The sequence below is a fragment of the Spea bombifrons genome, chromosome 6 (assembly GCF_027358695.1).
Source record: "Spea bombifrons isolate aSpeBom1 chromosome 6, aSpeBom1.2.pri, whole genome shotgun sequence".
NCBI classification, from domain to species: Eukaryota; Metazoa; Chordata; class Amphibia; order Anura; family Pelobatidae; genus Spea; species Spea bombifrons.
The window spans coordinates 39533255-39557279 of NC_071092.1; the positions used below are offsets into that span (position 1 = coordinate 39533255).

The window sequence follows — 24025 nt, forward strand, 5'->3', positions numbered from 1 at the left end:
ATGATCAATATTCAAGGGCACTTAATTTTGTTAAAGTGATATATCCAGTGCCACTGATGTGAGCGATCTAGAATAGTGGTGCCTCCATGTACCGATGATCTTCCAGCCAAACACCCTTTCTATAAATCGGTCTCAGTTTTAAAGTGGATCTGTCACCTTTCTCACTAAATCCAGAGGATGAATTCAAGGTTCCAGTTGATGCTTTCCTTTAGGCTTTCAGGTATGACAATAGATATTATTGTAACTTATTGATTTATAAAGCACAATCACATTCCGCAGAGCTGTACTATAGAGTACATACGCAGTTGTCTGGATTTTCTACCCATGGTTTTAAATTACCCCAATTGACAATCAGCTGTAGCTTTGGTCTACGTGTTGCAAAGACTATCTAGACCTCAACTGCATTTTCTTGATTTAATATTTAAAGCCAGAAAAAAATCTCTAAAACCTGAACTTGTTTTCCTTTGAAGATTGCGTAGCTGGCTTACCTGTAAATATTTTGAGATATTTCTGAACAAAAATGTGGTATTTAAGTCACAACGCACAGCATATCAACGTCACCTATGTATAACCGGGGGCCAGTATCATACAGGTTATAGGTATAGATGGGTGGAATGTATACATCTAGAATACAGGTTAATGACACATAATGACTTGGCTCTTATGGTTTAATGTGGCATCAGTGTTAATTTGCCATATACCGAGATTTATGCTGGAATTAAAAGGAATTAAGCAAATCTTTAGATAATAAGAAATGTAATCTTTAGCAACCAGAGAGAAGCAAACACAAGACTTATTGTGGTGCAAACAGAGAATGAATTGTTGCGGCTAAGCAGCTTATGGTCTGCTGGGGGCCAAAGCTGGTGCTCTCCTGGTTTGAGTGTTTACGGGTAGGAAGTGGGTTCTCCTGGAATTTTCAGGAACAAAGATGTCCACAGACACAATGCCTCGTCCAATATCTGCTGATGCATGTATCTGCGAGAACTGACTCTGCTATCACTGATAATAAATTATGGGAATTGACTTTCCAATGTTACTCTGGAGAAAGCAGGGACTTGCCATCAAATTAACCTGATGCCTATTTCCTTGTTACATCATATGTTGTCAGAGGCAATAGTGTAACAAGAAAATACTCCATATAGCAAATGCCACGTCAACCGCAGCACACTTCCTCTATCCTCTGATGAAATATAAGTGGCAGATTCCTGAGCTACTGCTCACACTCCCTTATTCTACAGGCACATTACACAACACGCACATTACCTTTGCGTGCTTATGTGTATGTTCTGTATCACACACACTTTAACAAACATCAGAAATAAACTACACATACTCTTTAAATCTAAAGAGTAGTCTTTTTCCTATTTGACACCCATGAATCACATATGTGTTGGACACAAAGATTACACGTCCCCCTTCCTATAATGAAGTCTAAGCACTCACATGGAGGTTTCTTAATTAAGATGATACTTGAGTTGAACTCAATGTAATTGTGATGTGAAAGCAAGTCAGCTCACACCGGATCAGCACTCAGTTTGTCAAGTGCAGATGGAGAAAAAGTGTAGCTCTAAGACTCACATCGCCTAGGTCCTTATTGACCATCCATGTAAGGTCAAAGGGTTAAATAATGTTACTGAATGACATCCACAATAAAAGGTTAAAACATGATTCCTTAGTGCAGTAAGATGTGCTCACTATATGTAATCTGTTCTATAAAACCTCTCCCTTACTTCCTAGATTGTTCTCTAGAATTTATGATCAAGGCTACCAGCCCCTTAAGTACACTGACCTGCCGATGTCTGGGATTTCTCCGGTTTGTTAGTAATTAGCCAGTTCTCCTCCAAGGGCATATTTGGCATTTAGGGCAGCCCTCCCATTTTACAATATGAAATTAATATTCTGGTTCAATGCATTTGGTCATAGATGGTCACTACTGCTCCCCCGAAACGATCTCAAATGCAGCTGAGCAGTAAGTGCATTTTACCAGGTCATCAATATCTTCTACCAGATAACATCATTACTTTACTTTACTTTACTGCACCCCGGCATGGCATGGAGAGAAGCAGAAGAAGACAGAAGAACAAGAAGAGGCAAGAAAAAAAGAAGCTGAGGACAAGAGCACAGGGACACAGAAGTGGTCGACAGAAGATAGGGAGACATTGAGAGGAAATTTCTGGGAGATGTGGGGCGTGGCATTCGGGAGACTTGGGTGTGGCACTTGGGTGTGGCATCCGGGATGGCATACCCCTCCCCCCAAGTACGCAAGTGTCTTCTGCTTATATTTAGCTGTGTATATTATTATTATTTATTGTTTTATATAGCACCATCAAATTCCGTAGCGCTGTACTCCAAGATAAGGCAAAGTAGCATTTTTCTGTGCCAATTTAGACTGATGCGTGAGCCACAATGTTTCTTAACCCAAACGCACAAACTTGTTTAAGTTGAAGTACAACAGTAATAGAGACAAAAGAAAATAAAGAAAACACCTACATGTATTACAAGAGAGGTTACAAGGTAAGTTCCAGTTAAGGTCAGTAGATACTCACTGAGGGTCCCAGACATCTAGCCTCTTTCACAAATATTATTTTTTCGCTTTGCTGACATACATAGGGATGTTATATCCGTACTGTATGCTGACAGCGTAGCGCGGCTTTAACAATAGCGCAGGGCTGGCTAAGACCGTAACCAGGCCACTGATCATTCATTTACTTGATTTCAGTAAAGGATGCGCAAAGCCCTGCCAAGCATCAGGTGCCATTGGGGTTAATGTGATGGAGCATGGGACAGGTGCGATGTGACGGGGACACGCAAGCTTCCTGTTCCCAACATAAAAAGTGTGATGAGCCAACTGTTTTTGACTGTAAGGGTTCACACAGTATAGATCAAAAATATTTGGCGTATTACACATTTATATTGGAACTATATATACATATATATATATTAATGCCTGGTTTTTCAAAAAATATAGCCAGTTAACAATTCTGGCTTTATAATTTTTCTGGATTTGCGATTTAAATTCAGGTGAGTTATTCCACTCACCTCGTCGTTTGGTTTCCAATGAAAATTAAAGGGTTAACTTTTGGAATCATGCTGTTGGCTCACGTGTAATGCTCTCTCGCATAGGCCAATCCCACGAAGCGTGCCTGCTATACAGCGATCTGATTTACTGTACATACAATTACACGGAACATAAGCGCTTTAACGTTCACCTACACTCAGGAAATCTTACCGGCATGGAAGAGGTTAAAAATGTATTACGATAGTTGTTTGATCTTAGACCCGCCCCTTCCAGCACCTCCCAAAACAGCGTGTTCCCAACGGCGTTTGACAGGAGACGCCGCCCATCAAACGGGACTCCTCCCAATAAGGGCGCTCTAATCCGCTGTCAATCCGTACGTGTAAATGCCAACGAATCCTCCTGTAGGAACCGCCCATTTCCCAGTCACGCCCAGTGGGCGGAGTGCTGTCAGTCAGGATTCGGGCTACCGGCTCCATGCGCCCCGGGATCTGGCGGAGGCAACATGAGGAGCGGCTGCGGCAGCAGGGCTGTCCCTACTCTGCTCCTCCTGCTGGCATTGGGGGCCCGAGCGGGCAGAGGTGAGTACGTGGGAAGGCGCCAGACACGGGTGATAGGGCCCCGGAACCTCCATCATCACCTCCTACATCCATCACCTTCAGGGCCGGAGTACCACCTCCATCATCCGAGTCCTCCAGCCTCGCACCCATTATATCCCTACCGGAACCACTTTGTGCAGGTTCTGTTCTGGTCCGGGCTCCAGCACAGTGCACCTGCTGACACAATCTCTATGATCTCTCACTAACCTCTCCTTCTCTGGGCTTCTTCGTGGTGTTTCCGGTCACTTGCACCGCGGGTTCGATTCTTCTTTATCACCTTCACAGACTTCATCCCCACCTTCAGCACCTACTTCCCTATCGGCCATCATCTCCCCAGGCGGCAGTAGCACCCGTTCTGTGGGCTGCATCATAATGACCGTCCCAAGTCTCAGCACCCCTGTCAAGGCTCTGTTGTGTTCCTGGACTTCCTCTTACTTCTGTAGGCTCAGTCATCCCCACTTTGCTGGGTTCCTTATTAACCCCCATGCACCACCACCATCATCATCATCCTCCATGCTTCAGCGCTCGTTTTCTGTGCTCTGTCGGGTTAAGGCTCCAGCACTTCATTCCCTTCAGTGCCCATTCTTAAGGCTCATTGTGGCCCTGACCTCCAGCACCCCGTTATCTAGGCTCCATCACAGTCCTGGTCTGTGGTTCCCTTTTCTGTGTACATCATGATGGTTCTAGACGCCAGCACATCCTTCGCTCTATTGTAGCACCAGACTCTGTTTACTAGCGTCCATAATTGTCCAAGGCTCTGGTTCCCATGTTTCTGTGCCATATGTTAGTGGCAAGCTCTGTTTTGGGTGTTATCATGACCACATGGTCCATCACCCTCGTTTCTATATCTCATCATTTTGGGCTCCAACATCATTCCAGTACTCCGTCATCATAGCGGGTCCCCCAGCACCATGCTCCTGCTATCACCTTCTCACCCACCCACCTGTCCGTTCGTCCGTCTTTATCATAGCGTGATGAGTACTGACTCTCCACCTGCAATAGAATGCATCTTTAACTATGCTTGGTGAACCGTCATGAGAGTTGCATTCTGCTGCTCATTGATTGCAATAATATCTACGCTATCCCACCAGCCTTTATTAACTGCGCAGCTCTCCTCACAGGCCCGACACTGTCCCCCACAGACTGCGAGGAGAACCAGTTTCAGTGCAAGAACCTCAGATGTATCCCATCCCTGTGGAGATGTGACGAAGATGATGATTGCTCTGATAACAGCGATGAGGAAGGCTGCCGTGAGTGCTCTTTTAATTAGAAGTTCCAATATGGAATCTTTTCCACACTTACGCCGCTTGTATTTATGTATCTGAGCCAGGACAACCCTGGTGAAGGTATCTCAGCTTCTTTAGAGACTTGTGGGACTCTTTACCGTCCCACACCATGCGGTTCCATTCCCGTGACTCATTGGTCCCAGCAATAACTTTGACACGGGGCTCTCTGGCACAGCGTGGCTTTCTACACCTTTGACATTTGTCGCTATTGTGTAATGTAGTCTGATATGTAATTGCCGCAGTTGGGTGTGCAGAATCCGTGTGCACGCCACAGGGCCTCCGCTTCACCTAACTGCCACGTCTGATCATCAGCCGATATGTAATGGGCATTGAAACCTCTACAGCGGCGCTGGCTGCCGAGCACATATAATGTATATAACATATATAATGTATTTAATATTGGGTGGCAGTCACAGGGTGACACTTGTATGAGGATGTGTTTTTTTTATTTATTTATATATGTACAGTGTCTTTATGTATAACCATTTCAGAGCTGTTTTGTGGCTTAAAGAATATAATGGCGGTACAAATCTAAATAATAGTAATAATTATTTTGCGCATTTTGTCAATTATTGTGGAGAGGAGTAAACGTTCATAGCATAGTGGCTTATATGTTGAGGCCCTTTATCACTCCATCTATTTGATAGGTCTCTCTATACATTGTGACAGCTATAGGAAGAGGCTTGTTATTGGTCTTTTATCTCGCTCTGTCTGTGGCTCCGCCTCTCTCTTTCTTCCTGTCTCTATATGTTGATCGTATACACTGGATCCAGCTGATCTTATGAAGACCTCGTTACTTAGCCTCCTGGCTGCGGCAGAGCATCAGAGGTAGTCACGTGTGTCCGAGGTGGCCACTCAGAAGACTAAGATGGTGTGCACACCCCTCGGTCTGTGTGCGAGTGGGAAGGGTCAGCATTAACCCCTGCGTCGCTCTAATCACATGGCTATACTAGCCTGTCTGCTGATGAACATTCCTTACTATATAATATAGTTTGTGTAAACCACACGGCTAAACATTCTAGGGCACAAACACGTAACATTCTGATATGTCGGTCCCTCTCTGTTTCCGGCGCTGATTGATTATTTTGGAGGTTGGTGTTTCCTGTGGCGCATGATCCCCTGTGATTTTGTTTATAGCGATGCTAATACTGGCTATTAATCTGTGTCCATGATCCTTACGAGCAGCGGCTACATTGTAGGATCAGTCTCTCTCCTGCTTTGTCATGCTGTCCAAGCATTGTTACTTGCCACTCCCCCCGGTGACATGAAAGTCATTAAACGTTGCCAAATCATTGCTGTGTACAAAAGACGTGACTTTCAGTTAAGAGGAAATTGATGCTGTTTTATTAGAACTTTCTTAGTCATTGAATGTGGGTGTATTTGTGTAAGCGGCGGCTCGTTATAGTACTATAGTTCCCTTTACACAATCAACATTCATGGGAGGCATATGCGAGGACAAAAAAATTTCAAGTTGAGCAGTCGGTTCTTGATGAGACATTAGGGATGAAAAGTAAGAGGAAAAAAAGTCTGAACAGAGCAATTAGTCCTCCCCAGCTCTGCTAGCCAGATGTTGGCTCTTACTGATAACCGACTAACGCTATCCAAAAGGAAAACGAGCCCATTGGCTGTAAATGTGTTTTTTTCTATTTTATATAGTCTATGCATATAAAACTGTGTTTTGATGTATCCCCTCGCGTAAGGGTGGGTAGAATTTAATTGACCCGCCTGTAGTAGTTTGTTGAATGTTGGGTAAGAACCCCTAAAATAGCAAAAATGGTGAGGAAAAGTCATTCCTTGAGGCAAAAGTAGTTTGGGGACCCCAAACGCCTTCAGAATGAGAAAACTTCACCTGTTTCACACAGCAACACACTCATTACAGACTCTTAACTGATTTAGGTGTAAAATTATAAAACAATGCCCCCCCCCCCGAAAGGATGATTCTTTGCAGTTTGCAGCAGTGTAGCAGGTAAAGCACGTTGTGTGCTTCCACGTCCTGCATCATAGAGAGCCCCAGAAGACCTCATGCAGCTCTGATTCCTCTCTATGGTCCTCTCTGTAAGGAGCTCTCTATCTGCCCTACTGGAGATAAACCCCAGCTCTCCATGATGATAGAAGAAGCAGCATCTGCTAGACTGTAGCAGCCAGAACCAGCATGAAAGGAAAGTGCAGATCATATAATATGATTATTTAAGCTTTGGAAGCTCAGATGTCTTGTAAAGTGAAAATAGGGAAGAGACGGCACGTGGTGTTAAAAGTTGGGCTGCTCATCCGACTGTAGGGTTCCCGAAGTGATTGACAGCTGGTTAGGTGAAAATGATTAGTAATTCCCAGGGAATCCACGCATGGTGAGACTGGTGCCGTGGGGGGGAGACATGACGTTGCTGGTAAATGTGATGGTAGGGTATGGGGGTTACGTGGCCTGCTGGGTGGTAGCGGCTGGATTCCTGCGGTAACCACGGTTCAGTGTCTCGGCAGCGATTTAATCAGGTTAAATAAGAATAATATTACACTGTAGGTGCTTGTCACTGACTGGATAAGTACATATTCCTATGTTTTATCTGGAGCAGAGACAGTGGGAATCTTCCCCATATACGATCTATAGAGAGGCACTTATATTCTGTAGGTATACCCTTGAAATGTTCACATAGCTATATTATTGTGCACTGAATTAAAGATGCGGTTCCTTTAATGGCTCTGTCTAGCATGGTAAACAACCTAAAGGGGACAGCAGTCATCATACGCACTTAAATGAGTTTTTCTTAATGCTTTTCCACTAAAAACTTTGTCTTTCAGCTCATTGGAGGCAAAAGCTCCGCCAGCTCCGGCTCAAGTTTGTTGTTTTAACAACTTTCCTGCCGCTGGTTGGCTTCTTCGAGTAAGACTCGGACAGTAAGCTGTCCCTTTAATATCTGAGCCATAAATATTGGGGATTTCGTCACTCTGTATATTGCGTCGCCCGCCACTTCAAAGCACCCCAAGTTTGGCGAGTAATCTCTACTTTTTTTCCAACCTTTCTGTTTGATATTTTTGAGCTACCGAAGTCAATCATCATCGTGGCGAATTGAAGCTGACAGAATAAGTCATTTCGTTGCTTTTCCCTTTCATGTTAGAAGCTCTTTGCTTCGATGTCATTTCATTTGGTCGCAGTATTTGGGAATCTCGGCGGTGCTGCTGCTTGTCGGGTGATGAAGTGAGACCGTCCTGTCTCATATATCCACCCGAGGCCCTGATATGTGAGAGGGCACTTTTTTAATTTTCATTAGAGTGCCCTGCTTGTATATCTTTGTCATTATCCCATAATCTACATTCTGCGCGATCTAACTATAAAACTCGGCATTAATAATTTAAACTCCTGGAAACACGCGCATGATATTTTATTTCTAAAAGACCTTTCGGAAACAGCATAATCAGCATTTAAGGTTTGATTTATATATTTTATTATTACAGGCAATATTAATACATCTTATTAATGCTATTGGCTGTGTTTTAAAATCTTTGGTTGTACATCAAGTGGACTCCTCCTGTTGGTGAACTTTGCGGTACAAAACTATATTGAGATGTCTCAGTGGACCATTCCTCGTAGGACTAGATGTTCTCCTTAATATATTTTAGTCTCGGGTGACAGATCCTTAAAGGCGGCTGACTTTAATACGCTAGGGTACTGAATGTGACAAACCTGAAACATGTCACTGCCATTAACACATGGCCATGCCATTAACCGGTGGCCGGCTCGGTCAGTCGTAGACCTTGGTGTGATCTCTTGAACAAGTCGGTGCCATTTGCACACTTAAGTCCCCTAGTTGTAGGTGTGAATTAGGACCAGCTCAGCACTTATCACGGAGGAACCACAGCAGGGTTTATCATTCATAATGCCCTATTGCCCTTGATAATATCCAGTAATTCCTATTTGAAAGAATTAATTCTCGTCTTCAGAAGAGGTGATGCACACTTACCTTTTATGTGGCATGGTCAAGATGTGTATTGAAATAATTCTGTAATCGTTCTAAATTCCTACCACCTTAATATTTTCATAGGGGATGCTTAATTCTAACCAGTAATTTACCATATACCTGATCGGGGCACTGATAGGTTGGAAAGTTGGGTTGCCATAGTAGCAGAAAAATCTTCCTCAAAATAATGGAATACTATGATCCGTATACTTAAAGGAGCTCCAAACTGCAGGTCTGATCTAATAATTTTGTGCATTGACTTTCAAACTTGTTGGGCTAATTACTATTCTTCCAGCGCCAGGCTATAGATTCAAAAAGAATACAAAATGACACTGCAGAAACATTCACCCTGGAATCAGAAGAAAAGGTTCATCTTTTGTTTGCAAGGATTGTTATTTGGAAGGGAAAATAACTAGTTGTGAGAGTTCCGCCTCGTATCTGCTGGACTTTTGGGGTAATAATAGTTCCCATGCTTATCCTACAGAGATCCAGGAATACCCAACTGTGAAAAATAAGGAGCACAGGAGATGTCTCAGCAGGTGCCCCAACAAATCATTACTACTGAATGTGTTCAGGGAGAATAGATGTTATAATTCCTGCGCAGGGACAGTTCAAAATGATTGAGAGCTGAGAATTCTACGAATGCCTCTAACTAGTGAAAACATCCATCTCTTTGTCGGATCTGTGCTAGAGTCCTGTTTCCCCCTAGCCATAACACTTAAATAACCCGTATGTGATCTACTATACGACATGGACTTGTTGGACCAGGCAAGCAGTTCCAAGATAGCATCCCAACAAGTTGTCTCTCCGCAATAAGGTTAACGACTCGTTGTAGACCAGGCAGCTATAAAACAATACATCTGGAATCTGGAACGGTACTTAACTTCCATCAACCAGACTCTGGGAGAGGAGGAAGCCTTGCTTAACTTGCTTAACAGGACCTCCTGAATTCTTTTGTGAATTCAGTGGTCCATGGGTGCTTCTCAACATCCAGTCTTCAAAGAGGTTCATTCATCTGGTCATCACGCAGGCTCTTCTAAAATGATTGTGTGGCGTTGAGACGGTTCCTAAAAACAAGGAGAACATGTCCTGTGAGAAGTTGGAAAAAATAAAACGCACGCTAAATCCTACAAACACTTTATTTATAATGTAATATAAATGGAAATTATTTGTAATGTCCCTGCATGCCCAGGATGCTTCCTCACAGATAGTGATCACTTTGATGTCTTGTCTTGGTGTCCTATTAATTTCTGTGTCCACCCGCCTTCCTTTCTGCTGAATATGTTCTCTGTTGCAGAACGCGGCTTGGATAATCAATAGAACTTGGCACATTACAACCTAAAGCGTCTCCTCTTCAGGGTTTGTTTTCGGATTGGGTTGGCAAGCTGAATTCACAAATAAGATAAATGATTATTTTGTATGGTTTAATTTAAACGTATATTGGAACTCCTACCGTTCTCTCTGTCAGCCTTAGGTCTCTGGACATCTTCTGGCTCCCTTAATTTCTTGTGAGAATCCTTTTTTTTTTTTTTAAATTTATTTATTTAGTTTTTTTACCTTTCCTGACACTTGGTCTCAAGAGACTGGCTGAAGAGACGACTTTACTTTCCAATTTCGAACAGTGTGTGCTCTCCCGCTGAGCTAATAACAAATAATAAAGGGGGAAAACAAGCACAAAACCTTGTAGAAATTCCAATAAAGTATTTACTGAAAATGCATTGTCCTCCAAGTGTATTGCTGGAAGTCTGCGTGGAGCCAAGATTCAGTATGATCGCCTTAAATCGCATAAATCTAACCCCGATTCATGTGCTCCCCTTCCCCCAATGTATGAGCCATGTGACTGTTATATGCATATGCATATATGTTATATGTATATGCATATATTTGCGTACCTTCCAACAGTTCTGATTTTGGGGCACTGCTCCCCTAACTAGCCCTGTAATCTGTAAAATCTATGGAGGCCTCTGCTGTTGCTCCTCAGGCAAATTGGGGTGGCTGGCCTCCTTCTAGCACGGCTTGTACCTCTTTGCCACAGCTTCTAATACAGGTGTCCTGATCTTGCAGGGGTATTCATTTGTGGACGTTTTAAATAATGTTAAGATAGTATATTTAAAAAGTGCTTTTCTTCTGTAAGAATGTTATGTATATAATGCTCTTAGTTTACACGTTTGTCTTGAAATGTTTTTTTAGGGGCTATTGAGCACTTTTTGGGAAAATTGTTGCATTATTCTCAGTGCGGATGTCAATGTATAGGGGACGGGTAATGGTTGAGGGTGGGTAACATTTGCTTTTTGTTGCCCTAATACATTAACTCATGAGTTTACCGACCCCATCTGCACTTAAAGATCTGATTAACGCCCCCCGTGTTAAACCTGGGATCTTTAGGGCACACCTGTCGAGCTCCTAGTAATGCTGTAACTCGCTTCGCTCCTACCTACACTTTCTTTGAACTATTTATGTCCGGCGGGCCACCTGCCCACAGCAGAATGGACTTTAAGCGCAATAATACAGGTAAATCCTGTCCATTCATAATCCGTTTGTTTTCTGAAAATCCTTATGAATCCTCTAAAAGGAAAAAAAAGAAATGTTTCTCATGCTAAATCCGCTTTAATCTGAAGTGATTGTCTTTATTTGTTAATACTGTGATGTTGGTATTTCTTAAACCCCGTGATAATCGGTGCTGTGGTTACCCGTGGCGGTGCAGTGTTGACAGTTGAGGTCTGTACTTTTTGTCGCAGATCCCTCTATTAGCGTTTCTTCGCCCTTCAGGCCGCTGGGGTATGATGTCATATTCTAGCATTCTGTATCAAAGAACCGGCCCTGATTTCCCACCAGTCCCAGTTGGATCAGTGAACACAACGTGCCATTGGAACACAGGAGTGATGGGAGTGATAAAGGAGTCTATGCCTATGAAGAGACTCCATTAAAAGTCATTTACAACATTAACCCGGTCAGCACTGTATTTCTGATCCATTTAGTTGCTTTTCTATCAAAAGCAATTACATTTGTAAGTGACCCCAAACCTTTGAAGGGTAGTGTGTATAGATCATACCCGTTTCACCATTAAGGTGTACTTCTATATGTAGCGTGATGAAGGTATCCATGCGCGTGTATATCCTTCATCTTTGTTTGCTGGATCCGTGGCAGCAGGTTGCATGTCCCCCCTTATAAGACACGCTGGAGATACCAGGCTGGGAACGAAGCGGACAAAGGATGTGAACGTTTGAGCAGCTCCGGAACGCGATCGGACTGCTGAGTGTGGAGTGAACCGGGGGCTTTGTGCACGGGGGCCATGTAGGCCAGGAGAGATGATGTGGGGGTGGGGAAGCAGAGAACAGGGGAGAGAAGAAGTTTAAAACTGTGACTGATTGTGGGAGAAAATGGAGACCCATTCGGTGATTTAGGGGCCCATTAAAACTTAAGGGTTTCTATACTACCGTACATGTATCGTAGCTACACGGAAGAGGTATTATTAGTATGTTAGTAAAATGCCAGCATATTCTGTAGCACTTTACAGCGATCTCAGCACATGGATCATGCTTTTCAGTAGAGGTGAATGTTTTAGCGTTTTACAGAGTATTTGGTAACTGGACATTTTCAGAATGATTGTCTCGGGTTTTATCTTCCCAAATCTCAGGCCTTTGTGAAGAAGTACCTTAGAAGCAGACGAGAACCCGTTTCTAAAGTTGCGGTTGCTTTGTTTTGTGTGCTCTTATCTGTTATGTAGGAAAGTCAAATTAGTGCTTTCCGGTCGTGTACCTGTCTGAAGTGGATATTTTTTTTTTTTTTTTGTGGTTACAGAAGAACAAAGTAAATAATAGATCACCGTACATAGACGAGAGGAAGGTATCAAAACACTATTCTCCTCGGAGCCAGGATAGAAGCCAAAATTGGCCATATGCCACATGAAAATCCTTTTTTTGTAACACTTAATGAGCTAGTCAGTTTAAAAAGCAATGAATTAATTTACAGCAGTGGGTAAAAAATAGCCCAACAAACCGAAGCGAAGACTTGTGGTCTTACGAGAATTCCTATTAAACAAATCAATACAAGAACAACATTCTGGTACAGAACTAAAGAATATTAACAAACTGAAATGAGATCACAAAATGGATTAACATAAAAAGGGCCGCTGAAATAGATTTGAGTGTCTAGATCATATTGATCTAAAATGAGAATATTTTACCCGTTGTTTAAAGGGTTACAAACTATTTTTCTGAAAAGCAGAGGGGGGGTCTTGTTGGGCATTTTTCCAGATTTGTGAGACCATTCACTATTTCTAAAAATATAATTTTTATATATATATATATATATATAATATAATTTTTTTTTTTTTTTGTATCGTGATCTTACATCAAAGTCCTGTTTTCTATGCATTAAAAGTTTCCTTTTTTTTTTCTGGGGGCATTAACCTATCTCTGTGACTTTTTCTCTCGTGAGCATCAGGGCTAATTGGAAACACTTACAAGCAGCTATCCGCAAATCACTGACAACTAAAATCAGGTCAAATGCCTAGGGGATCACCCCGCAGAGTCTCTTTCTTTTCCTGGTTATGCTGACATTCATAGGCCAGATGGTATGAAATGTTTCCCCGGTCTAACAGGCTGAATATTTCTAAATGAGGAGCTGCCGTCTTTAAAGGGACGTTGACATCTAATCACTGCTTACAGCCGGGGTGGAACGTATTTGATTTTTGCTGACCGAATTGGAAGACATAACGGGTCATGGATCGGTTTCTACTTGTCGTGATTTGACATCACCACGTGACGCCGTATGCAAATTAGTGCAAAAGAAAAAACATTTCACGAATGGCTATACATTTCCTATTGTCTGCGTTTACATTGTAAACCCTTAAGGGAAACGCCAGCCATCGTATGAGCCTTAATGCATATGATTTGATAACACATGGGGGTGATTCAGCCGAATGCCCCCATATGCGTTTTCCATTTTCCCCATTGGCCATGCTATTTTTTATGCAAGAGATGTGTTCAGCCATGTGATTGGCTACGCCGAAAGCACTCCCGTTGATAAACATTGGACCAAGGACGTGGGGGAGAGATGCGGCGCTATGTATATTAAAGTACTAATATGCGTTCCTTCTTGATGAGGCTGTCTGGCCCTTTAAATTTCCGAGCGCTGGGAGCGTTACCTGCGCGTTTAGGAATGTAATCAATCGCTGGGTTCTTTCTCCGGCTGAAACGGTCCAGGCAGGTCCTGGGTTTCAGTGAGCAGGTGTCAGCTTCACTGTTGTGCATTTATTAAATCTGATGTCTAATCAATAGTGTTGACCGATAACACTTGTTACTGCGGGACGTTCCTGTATGTCCCTCGCACCGCGACGCGTGACGGCCTGGCTGCTAGAACAGTATAGTGAATTAAGTATAAATGCACGGGGATGTAGACTTTCTGTGCCCCGGGCAGTGTATTTCATTCATATGGTAAAGTGGCATTTGGCCAGGGTTTGGTAATAAGTCGTTGTAGGATTCGGACCGGTAACAGAGCAGCACGGTTTTGCTAGCCAAATAGCACTTGTCATTGTAAGCCCCTGTTATCCAATATACATGTGAATTAACTCGGCTCCTTGATTTTGGATCTGGCACCTGCTTTATCCGTAGTATTGTACCTCCTTTTGGCTCCTAAACATATCACACTGGCTTTCAGATCTCTGTCTGGCTCCAAACTTAGGACTTTGTCTCGTTGACATAAAGAAGATCCAGCTTCATTGAGGTGAACTGTTTTACATATAGATAAATATGTGAGATTTCTTATTTATAAACCCCCCCCCCACAAAAAAAGGCGCCTATCTGAGGCATAAAATTTGGGGATTCCGTCACACTATATGGTGATATATTGCTTGTCCCGCCGTTACTATCTACGCATTATAGTATTTTTTGAATGGTAAGCTGCATATTTACAGGTTCTGACCTAACCTTAGTGTCGAGCCGCTCCTCCCGCCACACAGGATCTGCGTTAATGGTGTCCAGAGAGGGCTTTAAATTGCTTGAGAGTCTCTTTTTGGGTTAACAGGCGATGCAGTCCTACTGGTTCAGCTACTTGGTAGCCGAAATAACCATGAGAAATTAGATAGGACTCTCCAAACCTGGGGTACTTCGAAGTGGCGGGTGACGCAATATACGGCCCTATAGAGTGACGGAATCCCCAATATTTATGCCCTAGATGTTTTTTGATTGGAATTCCCTGGGCATGCGCTACATTCTTATTTGGTGCAAATGCTGAATTGCATATATATATATATATATATATATCTCATATCCATCGAGCATAGGAAGATGTGATTTTCAGTTATTTATACACATACACAACTCCCAGGCAGTCAGGGGTAATAAGCTCCGGCTAGAGGGTTAAAAGGACAGCCTTTCTTCCCCTAGAGAGATTTTTATCAGTCTTGGAAACCGACCGCGGCTGACAGGTTTGGCAAGTGTTTTTGCTGAACGGCTTGTTTGTTCCTTACCCGTGAGACAGGCTGTATTTTATTCCCTTTTAGCTTGAGGCGCTGTTTAAATATTTAAAATTGGTTTACGTATTTCAGAATATTGCCATCGCTTTTCCATTGAGCTTGTTTAAAGGGGGCAGTTTAATATTACTGACACCCCCAAGTGTGGTCTTCACTTTCCTGACCTAGAAGCTGCAGCAATGTGGCTGCAGCTGCCGCCCTGCTCCGTGGTCAGATATTCAAAGTTAATGGGAGAGTTCACTGACCCGGCTCTGGGAGATATGCATGTTACCAGCAAGGAGGCAAAATTCCCCCTATATATCTAACGAAAGACATTGCCCGGTCAGCATAGAATTCTTCAAACTGTGTTATTATATGAATTATTATTTTTTTATTTTATTTTTTTTAGTGGTCGATCTAGCAATCCTAAATATTTGCTTTATAGAACCTGGCGTGCTAACGCTTTAATCATCGCTCTAAGTTCTGGCTTAATGCCGTTTTAATCATTCCTGTGAAATCAGCCATGCTGCCTGGTTTATCTAGAAATCCCGGCGCTTTTATAATGCCCTGATAAAAACCTAATTATTACTCTTATCTTACGGTACCTGAAAGGAGCGCTGATAAATCCCGCTAAATCTATAACCTCTATTATCTGGAGATTAGTTTCCGGAACACACACCTATCTCATGCAAAACCAGAAGAAGAAATGAATCCTATACCGTGTATCAGCCGGATTAATACCGAGTGCTCAGAAATGGGGTTTCTAGGCAATTTTTCCTAATTATTTCTGGATGCTTTTAACGTAATATGAACTAAATTATATGCTTATGAGTGTTCTGCGCTTCTGAATACAGAATGTATATATGCAAGCATTTTTTATTTAACATTTTTTTTTTTGTTCTCCTAATTTCAACCATCTTTGAAAAACTGCTAAAAAAAGTATTAGTTTTAAATTATTTCCTTTCTACTGATTTCAGTCTTTTCGTTCTCTATACAGTATGTTAAAAAAATAATAATAAAAATGAAAAATTTATTTAAAAAAATCCTTAATTTTATTTCAGTGTCTATATCTGTATTATAGGGAGCGTGGTGGATAAATGGAACAGCCTCTACCACTTCTGATGGGAGGCTGATACAGAGAGGGAATTTAAACGCGCATCGGATAGACCTAAAACTATCCTTTTATCTAAGATGAGATCAAGCGCCGACTAAGGAAAAATGGACAGGCCGGACGGGCCGGTTCTTATCTGCCATCAAATTCTAGGTCTCTATGCGTACACAAAAGCCCACAGTAATTTTTTTTTTATTATTATTTTTTGCTGCATTTTTTCTTATTATTTTTCCCTTTTTCTGTGTTATTATTCCACCCTGTCTGTTACAGTTTGACCATCTTCTTCGGTCTTTTATTACGCTTAGCAGAACATTATGTTTTTCCATCGCCATTTTCTATTCCTGTATTTATGGTTTAAATACAACGATGTCCTGGAGCGCCATTCAATTCCAGCGGGGGCTTCTGCAGAAAACTGTAAACCTCTTTCTCCGTTCTGTTCCTCGCGGGAAACGATTCCTCGTTCGAATATTAATCCTTATTCAAAAATGCCATTTTGTTGGTTTAGTGCTTGGCGCGCGTGGGGAACGTGCGGTTTTTCCCGTCGGGGCTTATTCTTTGAACCTGTGACGTCGGGGGGGGAGAAGTATTTTTTCGCAGAAAATGGAAAAGTAAAGGAAGTCATTTGTGTTTGCTTCAGTTTCCATGTAAAAGTAAATAACCGTCCCGCAAACATTAAATGCAAACCTGAAATTTTACTGTGTTTTCCAGGGAACTCTTGATCTGTGACAAAAAGGACAGAAGCTTAAAAGATCTGCCTAGGTTTATTTGTTGAACATAAGAGAGCTTGCTTAGTGATGTGTCCAAGTGGAACTGCACCTTTAATTGCCTGTGCAGGACAAGAAAGTTTAAATGCCTCTCGTATACATAAAGTGCATATGATAGCTGGAGTGTCCCTTTAAAACCACAACTCTCCTTTTAGTAGATAAGTCCCTATGTTGCAGGAAAGTCTGGCTTGGCTTGCACATGGCTCAACGGCCCAAGTTGGCCTTGTGCCGCTCGACTAGCTTGATCGCTCACACACAAGAAATGTGTTTACAGGAGGAATTATTTCATTTAAATTAAATAACGCTGTTTACATTTTATGTAGAAAAATGAAAGGAACATTTTGAGTTAGTAGACTTCTTAATACGGACGCTTATCATGGGAATATAATTTAATATATAATGGGAAAACATTCCTAGCAAGGTTGGATAGTCAAGCTGCACATTGAAGAAGGACATATAATAACCAAACTTTTTTTTTTTTTTTCACATTTACCTTGATAAATATTCAGTGACCTTTTAATGATCCGTTCATTGCATAAAAAAAGTGTGAAAGTGATGAAGACGTGGGGGTTTTGGAAACGGGATACATTTTTTTTCTTTAAAGGTAGGTCATTAATTGTGTCGGAAGTTAACGGCATAGCGGAGCTGAGTTTATATATTTTCCTTTATAAATGAATTTTATAGGATTTCTACTAAGTCCCCCCCCCCCCTTATTTTCAGAAACGACCATTATTGGTAATTATATTACTGAACGCAAATATTAAAAATGTTAGAAATATCTGACTTTTGAAATGTTAAACTTTCACCCCTAGGTGAAATTACAGCTGGCTTTTATGAGACTCCCTTGGATCGCAGGAACTTGCATAGCACAATACGTGAAGTGTATGAATGTCATTGTTACCCGGATCAACCCCTGACCTGTGTCAAATCAGTTCTCCACTACTCCCACCAACCTAAGTGTTCTTAGTCCCCACAATCCTCTTATTCTGCCCGAATAGGTTTTGACATTTCCCATCCATCTTGGGTTAGACATTTTCTGCTTTTTACTTTGAGATTTAACTTTTTTCGCTAACAAAAGAGCTCCTTTTTTATTTATTTTTTTTGTAGTCAAATTCCTGCCTTTTTGGCCCCGATCACCAAGGGTTCCTATTGACGGTAAAACAAACAGCTCTTAATGTCCTGTCTAGACTCTTACAAGAGTGTCATGAGAGGGGCTTGTCTTAAGGTTTGTCAGAACCAGAGACCGAGGCGGAAATAGGACATCCGTCTTCAGAGAACAAAGGTCCGGCTTTATCTGCAGTAGATCCCAGGACAAAATCAGCTCATTATTAATAGAGAATTGGTGTATAAGAGAGCAGGGGGAGGTGAGGTGTGAGAACAGAGGAGGGCATAGAGAAACCCATGACCACAATACAGGCCCCTCTCGTACCCCCTTTCATCTGCCGAGGGATCATGGGAGTTGAAGTCTAATGAATCAGGAAAGTCCCAGTCTTCATAGGTCTTCTGTATTGTATTGTTAAAGGGGAACAGTCACCAACAGGGTTCCCATTAAATTAATTTATCAAGGAGCCCTGTAACTCTTGGTACATGGTGGAACCGTTATATATTTATCTCATGGGTGCAGGGATATGCCCTTTCTGCCACTGTTTTCCTTCACTTATACTTACAAGGCTGTCGTAACCAGTTGCCCCCTAAGAGACAGTAACACAAGGGGAGAAATAATCAGATCCAATATGGCTGCCATCACAGAATGCCCACAATGAGGTTATCCTGCTTATTTTTGTCTTTAAGTACTATTTAATAGGTTTATCTGGTGTATTGAGCTGCAGCAAGGTTTTAGAAAAAGACCGATCCACTTTAATTTCTTGTGATGCTTTCCAGCCACTTCCAATAATCTCTTTAGAATTCACGTTCGGTGACCCAAATCTAGCCGCGCAGCAGAAATTTAGTATAGATTCGCTGTAGAGGCATCATTAGCTATTAGTAGGTGCCTTACACACCAAGAACGTTATCCGCCGAAATGTTAACTTCTCGAATGTCCGATGATAACAAAGTAATCCGTGTGATTACCGGTGCTGGCAATTCTCCTCGCTTTTCCGAGAGTCTTACGGCAATTCTGTTCCGGCCGCCAGGACGTCTAGAATAAAGAGGGCTTTTCCATCATTGCGGTGTCCTCTTCTCTTTCTTTCTGTGAATGTGTTTTGGATGGGACTGGATAGAGCCGTGCAACTTGTCCTCTGCCAGATGGTCTTGTGCTGCCGTACAGTAGGCCACTTGGCTGGTCTTGGCTTGGACCACATCTCTAGCCATCAATAATGGTTACACGGATTTGTAAATGTCTGTTGGATTTCTTGAGATGTGTTTGATAAAGTATACATGACCTTCTGGTTTTTGTGCCCGTGGCTACAAAATAAAAAGGTGGAACCGTGCTTGCAGCCCACATACCACGTTTTTCATAGGCCAGAATGTCGCTATTGAGACAGGAGATCATTTTATTTTATTTTTTTCTGTTCTTCACAGCTGACTATGGCTTATATTAATTATGGTGAAGTGGGAAGGAAAACAAGACTGGAAATTGTGCTTTACAATAAGTGGACCTGTATCAATTATGCATTGAAAAAAACTTAATCTACACGTTTCTGGAAATTAACAAGAAATGTGTAGATTAAAAAATGTCATAACTTTTAATGTAAAAATGATGTCAGCAGCAATAACGTGATACAGAAGGAACGCGCACATAAAAAAAAGAATTGGCTTGATTTGCAGCAGATCCTAATTTCGTCATGTACCCGATTTAGACATGATCTCTAGTTACATCATGGGTGGGAATCTCAGGGTAGCATCATATGATTTTCTTTATGTCCTAATGTTTGACCACATGTACAGAAGCTCGCTAAAGGCAACTTTATAGTTGATTAAACATTAAAAAGCATTGCTATAAGAAGTCGGATATGAGACGTTTGGTCAGGAATGTAACGTATGTGTGTATATGTATGTTTGTGTGTGTATATGTATATATATGTGTGTGTGTATATATATATATATATATATATATATATATATATCTATATCTATATATATATATATATATATATATATATATATATATATATATCCATGCATCTCTAACTCCGCTTAGTATACTTTGACAGTGGAGGACTGCTGGAGAGCATATTCTAGACTATTTGTGATCAGACTGTTTCGGAGATCTCAGTTTGACCAGATCCTGCTGTTTTCTAGAGAAATAATAATAATAAAAATAGTTATATGGACTTTCTGTGGCTCTGCGGGTATGTTGCACTTGCTGTTCAGATGCACTTCAGGAACTTTGCTGTGGCTCTCAATGACTCCTGGTGCCTAATCTGTGTCAGACGGGAGAGTCGCAGCCACTCTTGATCTCCTGGCGTTCCAGTTGATCGCCAGTCACTTAATCCCCGGGATAACCCTCCCGTTCTGGGCTTGTTGCAGCAGGAATTAAAGTGTTTGATTGCAGTTTGCTAATCCTGATCATCTCCTTTAAATCATATCCAGCAGATCCCACACTGAGGCCCGACTCCAACAGACAGATGGAAGAAGGTTACATAAACTGCCAGCTTGCGTGACGGCCGACATGCTGCAATCTCCCAAGTGCCGAATTAAGGTGGCAATGGCCATATTAATGTCTGAGTTATAAATAAAGGCATAAATAAGGCGACATTTTTAAGTAGCTTAATTAGCTATGAAGTTCAGGATGGACTTGGGTCTGAGCAAGAAGAGCCAAGTTAATTCTGATAACGATGGTTATCATCTGAAGATGAAACCGATCATATTGGGTCTGTTCTGGGACAACCTCGGCAAACACACTCAATATATACCTGATAAGTATAATTTAAAGGTACAGTTTACTGCTCCATCCATTCATCTCAATAAAGTATCATACCTGTTGGAAGGAAAGTGCTCCCATTAAAAGTAGTGGGAGAGCGTGCGTGTGGGAGGTCATCAGACCCCCTGGGTCATGAGTATAGCGAATGCGTTCGGCCAAACACATCTCCTGCAAGCCAAGGAACTGGGGAAAATCTGATGAATTCCATGCATTTACAAGGGATCAAAAATAATATGCTATACATATGAGGGCTGGTGTCCCTTTAACAATTTATTTTCCAGACAGAACCTTTTACCTTTTTACGGTGTTTCTTTAACAAACCCGATGACCCTAAACCACTTGCCGGGGCTGATGTTGACTCCTGCCGTGGAGGCATCTGTGTTCTTGTGCTGTACCCATCAGCAAGGGTTACCTGCACCAGGAGGTTGGGAACATCGTCTCATCGACCAAGTTCTTTGAAGAATGGAGGCAGCTTTATGCTGAAATTCTGTTCGGAGGGCCAGAGACTGAAACGCAGATTATTTTCTTTTTAAACTAATCCCTGGACAAAATAGGCATTAAATAGCGTGCTCGCTCCTTGCAAGGTAGCTGATAAATCTTCATTATATCGAAGCAGGTCCTTGGTATTTTTTTTCCCTGTGCATTATTCCGAGTCATTATCTTTTTATATGGTATAGTGACAAATCATTCATCGTTTGTCTGTTATTGTAAATGTATTTATAAAGCATAAAAACATTATTTGTGCAGGTTGAGGCATGAGAGACCCCGGGGTGACGGGAGTCACTTAGTCACTGTAACAGATGGCCCAACACTTTCATTCTGCACCAGCTGGCATCTGTTTCGTGGTGTGGCCCTATGTGAGAGGTGCCGGCTTGTGTCAAAGCTGTCCGGATAACATTCCTCCAGGGCCGGACTCACTTGGTGTTTTCAAGGTGATTCCAGACACATTACTCAACGATGCACAACGTTAATTACATGCTGATTAAGGAGAGAGTAAAACTCTACCTAAAAGAGCCATTTATTAAAAACGGACTGTAGATCATTCATAACTGGTTGAGTTACGTGAAGATGAGCCTACAAATAGGAGGTAAGTATATGTAAGTGTGTGCATGTATAAGTGTCAGCGTGTGTGAGTATATGTGAATGAGATAAAGTGATATCATTGGAATAAGACAAAAAAACAGTAAGTATCCATTTATTTTTTTTTTACTTTTTTTATATAACCAGTCTCTTATTTAATAAATAGTATGATACCATACAAATACTATTACCATTATTATAGCATTATTATTTTCCCAGCAATGTATGCATTTTGTAACGTAAGAATACTTTTTCCAGCTATTTTTTATATTGAATAATTCCTAATATCTCTGCACTGCAGCCTGAATGTACTTTCTTTTAAATCCCGTTCTGTGATTGATTTATATGGTATAAAATCACATGGGTGCGGTGAGAGAATGATTAAATTCTGTGCTAAATCGAAATTTTCCATAACATAAAAATGTTTTAACCGCCACATCCTTAAACCTTTAAGCCGATGTATGCACGTATTGTTTGTTAAACACGAGCTACATCACGGGGGAGACGCATCTTGTATGTAGACGGGTTCTGTGACTCATTGAAGAGAATAGAAGAAACCATGATTCCTCAAATATACTTTAAAGCGATTGTTTGTAATTATCTGCATCAATTTTTATAGAAACTTTGTGGAGGAGAGTTGTAAGGGCTTGAGTTTTCCTTAAGAGCACATCTGTCTTGGTTAGAAATCAAGAATAACATACTATAGTTGGTATGAACAGCTTTATTCTGAAGACCTTACGGGGCTATAGATAAATGGAACAGCCTCCCATCAGAAGGGGTAGAGGCTTATACAGTCGGGGAATTTAAACATGCACTTGGTGTATATGTGAAGATCGAGGCATAAGTGTTTCTAAACAGAACGCTTTGTGGGTCCTTGGAGGATTTAGACCAAGCTGAACGTAGTGCTTGTTTTCCGATGTAATTATAGGACTCAAGTCCCCGTAGTGACTTACTTGGCATTTTATACAACCCTATGCTCGTTGTCTAATTGACTAACCACAGTGTTTGTGTCTAAGTTCACGCCATCTGTGTTTTAAGAGATGTACAAGTTTCCAGTAGTTCAGCAGTCAAATATTCTATAAATTATTCGCAAAAAAAACTGTGCTTTTAGTCATAAAGAAAGTATATATTCCCCTTGTTTGCTGTAAATTCTGGAACACTCTGTTTTATAGGGAAAAAAGTTATTGTGTATAATATGTACCCATAACTCCAGCTTCATATATTGTTTCTGCAGCCTCTACATTTACATATACTCACACATACTGACACTTTTATACATGCACACACTCACACATCTCTTAAGTCCCCCTCCCAGCTTACCTTTTTTGTAGGCTTAGAAGGCTTGCCTTGTGGTCCAGCAGCTGGTGACAGGTCTGTTCTTCTGCTCACGCGCAGTCCTCACTGGCTTCCTGCGTCTGAGGACTGGAAAATTACATCATATCCTGGCGCTCAGACTGTCGGCCTACTGAGACTTGGGGGAAGCCAATGGAGAGTGCTTTGCCGCCAGCTATGGCAACCACTATGGCTCAATGGAGTGAGGCATTGCAGCATGCCGACCATCATTACTGTACTCTAACCAAGAAAAACGCAATAGATGTCCGGCATTAACATTTAGTCCCTGTCTGAGGACTGATCGTAAAGATTCAAGCTGTGTCAAGCCGAGTTGGTCTGGCAGATTTTGCTCCCTTAAATTCGGTCCAGAGGACCTAAAATGATATAAAATGCCATGCCTTGATACACGAGTCAATTATAATATCTGCTGAGGAGCCTGATGGCGTCTCTTGTGACAGTGTTACCCCAGGGCCCGCTGCTCTCTAGTTGCCAGGTTTTGTTACTGCCAGTTATAGATTGAGATGTTTAAGACCATCCAGGCCTGGAAGGAAACGAGTTATGACTGGTAATA

At 41.7% G+C, this 24025-nt stretch overlaps 1 protein-coding gene across 2 annotated transcripts in view; it reads left to right on the plus strand.

The window, feature by feature from the left end:
• The first annotated feature begins 3488 nt into the window (after positions 1-3488).
• The window catches only part of LRP8 (LDL receptor related protein 8), a 52214-nt gene continuing 31677 nt past the window's right edge, over positions 3489-24025 (plus strand). For both annotated transcript variants that reach the window (XM_053469474.1, XM_053469475.1), the window contains exons 1-2: positions 3489-3597; positions 4737-4865. In XM_053469474.1, coding sequence (XP_053325449.1) covers positions 3522-3597; positions 4737-4865 — 205 coding nt within the window. In that variant the 5' untranslated portion in view covers positions 3489-3521. The remainder of the gene's footprint in view (positions 3598-4736; positions 4866-24025) is intronic.